Source organism: Elephantulus edwardii, unplaced genomic scaffold (genome assembly GCF_000299155.1).
Source record: "Elephantulus edwardii isolate Elephantulus edwardi_28Jun2011 unplaced genomic scaffold, EleEdw1.0 scaffold00029, whole genome shotgun sequence".
In the NCBI taxonomy this organism is placed as follows: domain Eukaryota; kingdom Metazoa; phylum Chordata; class Mammalia; order Macroscelidea; family Macroscelididae; genus Elephantulus; species Elephantulus edwardii.
The window spans coordinates 13858062-13868539 of NW_006399779.1; the positions used below are offsets into that span (position 1 = coordinate 13858062).

A 10478-nucleotide genomic window follows, 5' to 3' on the forward strand; every position below is an offset into this window, starting at 1 on the left:
GATGTTCATTAAATGAAAAATAAACAACCTAAATTAAAAAAAAAAAAAAGAATCCTGAGGAAAACAGTTCTACTCTGACATGAGGTTGCCCTGACTTGGAGCTGCGAAAAGAAGAACTGACTTTTATTATTGCTTTTGCATTTTCCACCCTTGCCACAGCCAATATTATCATTCCTTGCTGTACTTTTTCACGTAAGCAGAATCGGGATCACAGTTGTAAATAGAAATCAGACGCAATCTATTTTCCTTAAGAAAAATCATTGTTTTAGGCATGAATTGAGTTGGGGTAGTGGCAGATATTGAATTGAGGTTCAAAGGAAGTTAGGCATCTTTACCTCATAATTTATCTGGATTGTGCAACAAGTAGAACAAATGTGGTGACTGTAACTAAAGAACGCTTCATGCAACAGAAATCATAGGATGTGTCCACGTGGATTGTACAGAAAAGGCCAGCACCAGCTTTACCCACAGCGTTGCTGTTGTTGTGAGATGCCGTCGAGTTGATGATGACTCAGAGCCGCCCAACGATCAAGGGAACCTAGTCGTATCCTGTGCCATCCTCAAAATATCTTTCATGCTCATGTTCATTGTTGCAGTCACTGTGTCAATCCATCTCACTGAGGGTAGCAAATGTCTTTTCTGGAAACCTCAGTGGGAAATCACCCATCGCATGGTAAACCCCGTGTAGAGAGCTCCACTATTAGCAATGCCTTCCTTCTCATGAACTACCATGTACGCTTACCAAAACTAGTGCTTCCTTCTAGAACTTTCTGGAGGGATATTAATATTCTACATCTGCACTGTCCAGTATGAAGAACTCTTGTGGCTGTTGGACACTTGAAATAGGGCTAGATTGACTAAAGAATGGAAAAGTTAATTTTGTTTCATTTTCATGTGTACAGTTCAGTCCTCAAATGTAGCTAGCGTATGCTGTATTAGATAACACAGCTCGAAAGCCAGGTAAAGTGAATTTCCAAATACTTCAGGCAGAAGAGACACAAGGTCAGTTGTAAAGCCTCTCCAACTCAGCAAGTGTTTCCAGATAAACCTTCCACACCTTAAATGTTTGTTACCTGGTTTCTAAATCCCACTCAGACTGTATAACTGGTACAGATTGGCGAAGCTCCAATCTCACTTCTCTCACATAATGTGGTCCCTGGATGCTCGGCTATTATTACCTGGATTTGATGTGGAAGAAAGATAAAGGCAGAACCCTCAGAGTCGGGGAAACCCGTAGTTCAGGCACAGCCATAACCAAGTGTGTGAATTTGGACTGTATCTTTGACCTCTTGACACTCCATGTCTGTCAACATAGAGTTCAAGCTGTATGATCTCTGAAGTCCCTTTGGCTGTAATGATTCCTTTCTTAGTTCCTAAAACTAAGAAGAGTAAAAAACTTAGACCTCTGTTTCTCAGAAGTATTTATTAAATGCCTGAAGCACTAATCATTGCATTGAATATTTATTAAAATAATCCTGCCCACCTGCAAAAAAAATCCCCACAGAAAAATAAATCCAAAGGGAAGTAAGGGTAAGGCCAAGCCCAAGACAATGTCCCTGTTACACAGGCTGGATGTTACCGGTTTAAAAAATTGACTCGACTTAGATTAACAATATTATCCTCTCTCTTCAGGCACAGACATTTTCCTTTCATGCTTACAAATCACTTTCCCATAAAATTTCATTTAACCTCCCAATTACCTAATAGATAGACAGATGAGAGTTACTTTAATAAAACATCATTTCTCCAAAGAACACAGAATGCCAGCTGAGAATCTGAAATAATACAAACAGGGTTCCACCCTTGGCCTTTTAAATTACCTTCATAGTAAATACAGCAAGGCAGGTGGAGGCTGTCAGAAGAAACAAATAGAAAAAAGGAAAAAAAGGTTAAAAGGTTTTGTTCTTATTATATTACGATTACAACTAGCATGTCCTGAACACCTCGTCTGTGCCAGGTCCTGTTCCAGATGCCCGTCCGAGGCCTTGGTTTCCTCATCCCACACCGTTTATAACAGCAACCAAGTTATAATAATAATACACTCATTTACTGAATGTCAAGCTCTGTGACTTTCCACAATCCTGTGAGATTTCAGTATCACAGACCAGAAAACTGAGACTCGAGGAGGTTAAGTGAGAGTTTCCATGTCACACAGCAAGTAAAAGTGTACATTCTGGATCAAAAACCATCCCTTTCAGGCCCCCACTCTTGACCGCATGCTCTGTTGACTGTGTGCGTGCCATACGTACTCCCAGCCGTCTGGAGCTGGCTCCTGGTTTAAGCATCCTGCTCCACCCCTCTCATCAAGCATGCCAGAGGAGAAAGGTTACCTCCTGCTAAAGAGGTATATTTTCTACTTCCCTAAACAAGAGATTAAAGTTTATGGCCTTGGCAGTTCTAGCGGAAATGGCCCATGGTCATGAATAATAGAGGCTTTGTTTCTGCAGCTCCAAACATCCAGCAGCAAAGTGAACAATTCCGACTTCATTCAGTTTCCAAAGCTCCAGATGCCTGGCAGCCTTGGTAGAACTGGGCAGGGCCAAGACCTCAGTCAGAAAAGCTGCCCTCTGAATATTGGACGTGTCCCTTTTGCTAGGTGTGACCTCAAACAAGCTCTTAAGCTTTTGTGGGCCTCAGTGTCTCCTGGTGATCTTTACTGCTGTCTGGGAGTATTAGATTGTATGGGATCAGGTGTAATATGAAGGTGTCAAGTAGTTGTTGGAGATCCCTGCTCTTTCCTGCCTCATTGCAGTCAGTAAGCTCTGCAACTTTGCTTCAGTTAAGAGCCTTTTGGTTCCTATCTGTGCAGCAGGGATCAAACTAGGAAAGAGGAAATAGGTTGGGTGGGGTGAGGCAATGCTGTGACTGGTACCCAGGATGAGATCAAAGTAATGCTTTTCCATAGAAGACTTGCTTCTGCATTTGAATCTTAAGTAATGTTTCTGAGAAACCTCTAACTGAGCATTTTGTGTTACGTACTTAAACTTCCTATATTTGGGGTGACATAAAAGTTAACCAATATTCAGAGGAAATCAACATGGCCTCACACATTTAGAAAAATGTAACTGCATGTTCTTCCTATACATGTGGTAAAAACCCTGGCAAGGCCAAGGAAGTGCTAACTAGGAGAGGAAGTAGTCACAGATACACAGATCAGAATGGTTTACAGTCATCACGTTGATGGTTTATATAAGCCTGTGGAAACTACTAACATTCTTATAAGCAGGGAACCATTGCCATTACTTAGGATGGTGGGAGGAAAAGTAGGACTTGGTAGTCAAGGTTTGAATCCTGACTTTTAGATTACTTGCTAAGTGACCTGGGCGAGTCACTGAATTTTCCTAGCTCTGGGATTTCCTGCCCGGTAAGAAGATGAAAAACACCAAAATCTCAGAGTTTTCTGATTCTGTAGAAATGGGCTAGGGTTAAATATCTGCATTTCTAACGAGTTCCTGGTCCTTGGAGAGAGACATCATGTTAAGAAAGGTAGTTGTTGTTGTTACGTGCCATCGAGTTGCCTGCAACTCATAATGACCCTATGTACAACAGCCCTAAACTCGGCTCTGTCCTGTGCCAATCGCACTGTCTCTGACATTCCCATCCTGACTATCCCAGTCACTGAATCAATCCACCTCATAGAGGGCCTTCCCCTCCTGCACTGTCGCTCCACCCTCCCAAGCATGATGTCCTTCTCCAAGGACCTGTCCCTCCTCACAACATGTCCAAAGTATGTTAGATGGAGCCTCAGAATCCTTGCCTCCAAGGAGCTGGCTGGTTTAACCCTTTCTGGCATGAATGGCATGAATCTGTTTGTTTTCCTAGCAGTCCATGGTACCTTCAGTACTCTTCCCCAGCACCACAGCTCAAAGGCATCAATTCTCCTTCTATCCTCCTTGGTCATTGTCCAACTCTCTGATGCATAACAAGTGATAGCAAAGACCATGGCCTGTATCAGACGCACCTTAGTCTCCAGAGAGACACCATTGCTCTTCAGCACTTTGGAGAGGTCCCTAACAGCAGACTTTCCCATGGCAATATGTCTTTTAATTTCCTGGCTGCTGGTGCCAAGAGTGTTGACTGTGGAGCCAAGCAGACTAAAGCTGTTAACAATCTCAATCTCTTCACTGTCTGTCCTGATTCTGCCAGTTGTCCCAGTGGTGAGAATCTTTGTCTTCTTGACATTGAGCCTCAACCCATATTGGAGGCTGCAGTCCTTGACCTTCTGCAGCAAGCGCTTCTGAAAGGTAGAGGGTCAGCAAAAGAGAGGAAGCTCCTCAACAAGACAGATAGATACAGTGATGATAAGAATGAGCTGGATATTTTTTACTCCGCTCATCTCTCCATGTTTATGCAGAAATAGGATTAGAGCCGGTAATATTAAAGCCATGGTACGAGCTTTAAGGATAATTGAGATCATTAAGGTCCCTGAAAATGGCTACATCTGAAAAAAAAAAAAGAATGGGCTGGAACATACCAGAGATGGGAGGATGGTTCAGGGTAGGGAAGCCTCAGCTCCGCTCTTTATAGAACTGTTGAGAGTCATAATGGACTCTAGGGAACCTAACGCCAGCAATAACAAAGTGCCAGATGATAATATGGGTTACTGGTCCAGGGACCTCACTTTGAGCATTCTGGGATTTTTTTTAAGAGTCAAGAAGATGAAGTAAAGCAAACACTGGGCTCCTAGCATGCGCATCATGAAACCTAGTGACGAGCAAGGTGGTGATTGGGTTTTTACATCCTTCTCTAGCTGATTTATTATTTATTACTACCATTAGGTGCGGGCAGAAGAAGAAGCTCGTAATCAATGGTAATGGAGCTGTGGAGGACAGAAAGCCAAGTGGACTCAATGGAGAGGCTAGCAAGTCCCAGGAAATGGTGCATTTAGTGAACAAGGAGACATCAGAGACCCCAGACAAGTTCATGACAACCGATGAGACACGGAACCTGCAGAATGTGGACATGAAGATTGGGGTGTAACACCAACGCGGTTATCTTGCAAAGAAGCAAAAGAGATATCACCATTACAGGAGCTGGGACTGATATTAACAGATGCAATGTGCTACTGATTGTTTTGTTTGGGATCTTTTTTTTAGTATAAAATTTTCTACTCCTTTTTTTTTTTGTTTTATTTTGTGTTTTGTTTTATTTTTTTTTAAAGTCAAGTTCAGTATCTAAAACCAGCATTGCTTTCTGAAATGAGGGTCCAATTAAAAATTAGCACGAATTTGACTGTTCCAGTTCCCACCTAGAGGCCTCTCACTCAGTGAAGTGAGCTTTAGAGAGCTTCTACCAAAAGCCACAAATACATCTTCCTGATACCCAAGCTCCCCGCCCCTTCTCCCAGGTAGCAGCTACCTGCTAAGAACATTCCCCAAGGCTAAGAGGGATTGGACTCAGGGAGGACATTTGAATGGGTCCGTAGTGTTCTTCCAGCAGCCCAATCCCTGGGCATTGCTTTCCACAGGGGCTGGAGATGGGAGTGTACTCGTTACCCATTCCTTTCTACAGACTCCTCTGGAAATTTTTCTGATGCTTCTGGGAGACACCCAAAGGGTGAAGCTATTTATCTGTTGTAAGCTATTTATCTGTGTTTTTGAAATATTAAACCCAGGAGGTCCTTTGAACAGTACAATTTTTTTAAAAAATTACTTTGTCAGAAGCATAAAAGAGCTTAAGCTGATTCACAATAAACATCTGTACTTCTGCCACCTTACCTCTTTGTGCTGTGAGCCTTCTTTCTTTTCCAAATCAGTGAGATCTGGGTCTCCATAGCCAGTCAAAGAAGTATACTAACAATCTTCATTGGAGCCTCAGGCCTTCATTCAGAAGATCAAGGAAGACAGCACTATTTTCTATCTGAGGCTATCCAAAGACCTTCTGTTCCAGCTTCAAACCAGCATTAGGAGGAAAGAGATCGAACCAAGGTTGTGTTTTATTGGCTCCCTGTTGCCCTCCTGAAAGGATTTGAAAATTCAAATAAGATTTGTGTGGCCTACCATTTGTGGGGACCCATTTCATAGATGCTGGCCCTAGTAGCAATGCCCAACAACAATACAAAAGTGCCTCTTGTACTAAAAGAAGTCAATGACAGTAAGAGCGTAGTCAGTGAATGGATTGGCGTGGCTGGGTGAAAGGGGAACTATCAATCCTATGCAAATATTTCAATGGCTCTGTTTGTTTGTTTATTTGAGATTAGCTCTAGTGGTGACAATGTCCTTAGAGATCTATGCTGCTAAACCGAATGTGCACTGCTCCTCTGGCGATTGGAATCCAGCAGCAGTGACAAGGGAGAAGAATGAATAATCCCTTTCTGCGCAGTTTACAGCTTTGGAAACCCAGTGAAGGGTCAGATATGAGTCGGTCTCCACTTGACCACAATGAATTTGGTTTTGAATGGGATTTACTTATTTATACTTACAAGTCACTCTGGTGCACTTGCTACTCAGGGTAAGTTAGTACCTGGGGAGTCCCTCCAAGATTACAAGGGCTACCCATAATTGGAATCCTTTCACCAGATAGGGGATTTTATGGCTAAATAAGAGAATGCTGGCTTTGTGTTCCAGATATTCTCCCCCTACCACCACTGCACCCTACTGTTTGATAAATCCTTTGTGGTCTTAATACATAAGTCAGCAGCCTCAATTTGTCTTGGGATTGCCCTAGTGGTCTAGTTACCTGAAGGCACATGGTTCAAATTCACCAGCTGTTCCCTGGGAGAAAGATGGACAAGCTCCTCCCATGTGATTTTATGCCTCTGAAAATACACTGGAGGGCCAGCTATGTGTTGGTTTCAACTCAATGGTACATAACAATCCAGTATAAAAGACTGAATCTGTAAATTAAGAAGTCTTGTAAAACTGGATCTCTTTCCTTATGGCCTCTGTAAAGAGTCACCTGTTGCCTAAACTTGTCTAATTAACTAGTTAACTAAAGGCACACGGTTCAAATCCACCGGCTGTTCCGTAGGAGAACTCTCAGAAGGGAGGGCGGGAAGGGGCAGGTAAGGAGGAAAAGAAGAATGAGGAGGAAGAGAAAAGCTCTCACATGTAAGAAGAGTTGCTTCTAAAATACACAACTTGAAAAAGAGATGTCCCCTTTCACAACTTCTGCCCTCCTCGATCTTTCTCTGCGAACATCATCGGCTAATTCCATGATTATCTGTCTTGATGAATTCCATTATCATTTCTTTTTATTCCAAGTTGAAAGGAAACAGACATCAGGTCTTGATGATTCTTGCGTTGTATTACCACCACTAGTGTTAAAATTCCACAGCTGTTGCTGAGTTTTCCTGAGTCAGTTCCAGATGAGACAGCTTACTCAGGCTTACAGGTCCAGAGGCAACAAATTGCTTTGGCGCCAGGTTCAAAAGAGTTGCATGAGAGTCTTCTATTTATCACCTGGATTCTCTCTGAGGATATAAATGTTAAGTTTCATAGCTAGGGATCTATTCCCACCCTGTCAGGTATCCCCAAAGAAAGAGATTGAGATAGGAGGTTAATCTAAGTTTTATTTTTTAAATGGAATAATTCTATTTCCTTTTCTTGCTATTATCCCTTACTTGGTTATTCTTCTGTGTTTACAAGATAGGAATAAGGGAGTTTTATTGCTTCTTGCAAAGCAATAAGAGAGCTGCCCAAGTCTTTGCGACATCCCTGCACTATTCCTAAGAAACATGGGACTGGGTGTTTTCTCACCTGTGTAACATAATGGCATAATTCTAGAAGCATGGCTTGACGTCTTATGATTTGCCAGGTGACTTGAGTTGAGTCATTAACCAGTAGTTACTTGCTATAGCTTCAGCTCTGATTCATGGTGATCGCATATGCATCAAGGATAACTACGGCCCACAGAGTTTTGAATGGCCGAGTTCTTGGCACGTAGGTCACCAGGCCTTTGTTCTAAGGCACCGCTGGGTGGAGGCAAGTCTACAATCTTTTGGTTAAGGTCTGAACCTATTAACTGTTTATACCACCTGGGCCTTATTTGTAGTAAGGGTTGGTCATGTAACTATTTTCTAAAGTAAGAGCTTAAGGTTTTGAAACATTTTTAAATTATGATTCAGTTTGCCTGGAATCATAAATCATATGTGCTTCCCAAAGGCATTCCTTCATTAGTGCCTAGTGGAAAAAAAAATCCAACGGGACAAAAGACATCTTTGCATCCATATTTTGCTGATTATGCCTTGGGAAAATGGATTTCTTTAACAAAATCTTTTCAATAGGTATATGTTGATATTCATGACACCGAGCATCTATCCACTTATCCAAGGTTCATCCGATACTACTAAAACAATGGATTGGGCGAGAGGAAGCCTCCTCATTCTCTAAAAGTGTAAAATGCACTTAATAAAAAGAACATGTTTTATTGACCTTTGTGTCATAGGAATATCTTTTTGCAAATCGTTTGTGTTGACTTTGTATGATGACCACTGCTACTTTGGTTTTTCCTACCACACCCCCCCTGGTTTTTGTATATTTATTGATGGACCAATAACAATAAGAAAAACATGTATGTAATTGCCCAGTTGAAAGCACTTATTGGAAAATATTAAAAGGTTCATAGAAACATGTTGAGGAGTCTCTAATTTAAGGGAGATGGGAGGCTGGGAATGGCAGAACTGTCATTTTCTGACTCTGGGTAATTTGGAAGTGCAAAGCCAAAGGTTTCAGAAATGATTGACATCTTACACTCATTTTCTTCCCTAGGACGAAAAATTACATGAGTTTACATCACTTCAAAACCTTTCTTTGGTGAATATTTTTATTTTTTCATAGGAAGTTTTGGGTCCACATTTTTTTCAAACTATATGAGATCCCATACATTGTTAGTTACAAGAGCTATACCTGAGTATAAATTAAAGAGAGGGAAATGAACATATTTACCTATGTAAGTATATTTACATATTTTTCATTCAAGCTCTCTGAAAAATACAATAGTGAAATATTAAAAAAAAGACATAAACTAATAGAGTCAAAGAGAATGGACAAAGTGACAACAGCAAGGAAATTGGGATACTGTGAAGTGAGAGTTACTTCTTAACTGGTTAGGCAAATCTAGAACTGTGACTCCTAAGCCAATAACTAAGAATACTGGTAAGAAACTAGGTTTATGTTAAAGAACCACCAAAGGTTGAGGAATTTGCACGATGAGCTACCTCTGGCAGTGTATGTAGTAAGGTGGGGCTAAAATAAGGAGTTCTTTTACTCTGATTGCAATATTGCATCTTCACCACTGGACCAAGTGACAACATCAAGATAGAGAAAAAAAATTGAAGTTGTCAATCATTTCCTCTTGGATTCACAATCAACACCTACAGTAGCAGTAGTCAAGAAGTGAAAAGGCACATTTTGCATTGAGAAAATCTACTATAAAAGGACCTCTTCAAATACTAAAGAGCAATGATATCAGTGTAAAGACTAAGGGGCACCTGATCGAAAGAAGATGAAAACTTAAAAAGATCACTAATAGCATCTGTGAGATAAGATATTATGTATGAATCCAAAACACAATGTTAGGATTTTAAAAAGACCATACAAAGAAGACATGCAAAAGGGAATCTTTAAAAGTAAAGATGTAAGTTTAAAGTATAAAATAAAACATAAATCCAATAGAAGGGTTGTAGGATAAAGTTGGAGAAATATCCTAGAAAATAATGACAAATAGAAACAGGAGGGTAGGGGTGGGGGGAAAGAAGCTTTGAAAGAACTAGGTAGGGAGGCTAATATTCACATAATAGGAGCTACAGAAAAATAAAATGGAAAGAAAGAAATCATCTAAGAAAGAGATCGAGAATTTTCCCCCAAACTGAAGAAGGTAGATATTTCGATTAAAAGAACCAAGTGAATGCATGTTGTTGTTGTTTAGTGCTGTTGAGTTATAGATGACTCATAGCGACCCTATAAACAAAAGTCCTGAACACTTTTGAATTAAAACAGACATGCACTGAGTCATTTTATCTTAATAATTCAGGGTAGAATCTAATAAGCTTCCAGAGAGGAAAAATGGATATAGTATAGAGAATCATACATTTGGTAGAATTACACTTCTCAATAGCCATGTTGGAAGCTAGAAGACTATGAAAGGGTATCTTCAGAATGCTGAAGGACTAGTGCTTCAGGAGGAAGCATACGTGGAGACAAGGGCATTTTCAGAGTACAAAACCGTTTTGCATCGGACTTAACTGTAATGGTGCATCCACCACATGATGAATTTTTTCCCAAACCCGAAAGACTGTACAACATAATGTGTGAGCACTAATGGAAGCAATGGACTTTAGTTAGTGATAATGAATCAAAACTGATTGATAAATTATAACATATGTACCATATGAACATAAGATGTTAATAAGGGGAGATAATATCCTGGAAGGAGAGAAAATATGTAGAAATTCTTTGTACCTTCTGGAGGGAAAATTCTAAAACTGCTCTAAGAATTAAGGCATATTTTAAAATCATGTTTAAGAATGATCACTGCAC

General features: G+C 40.5%; 1 protein-coding gene across 2 annotated transcripts in view; it reads left to right on the forward strand.

Moving 5' to 3' along the window:
• CD44 (CD44 molecule (Indian blood group)) overlaps positions 1-4980 on the forward strand; it is a 103160-nt gene extending 98180 nt beyond the window's left edge. For both annotated transcript variants that reach the window (XM_006883753.1, XM_006883754.1), the window contains one exon: positions 4779-4980. In XM_006883753.1, coding sequence (XP_006883815.1) covers positions 4779-4980 — 202 coding nt within the window. The remainder of the gene's footprint in view (positions 1-4778) is intronic.
• The last annotated feature ends 5498 nt before the right edge of the window (positions 4981-10478 follow it).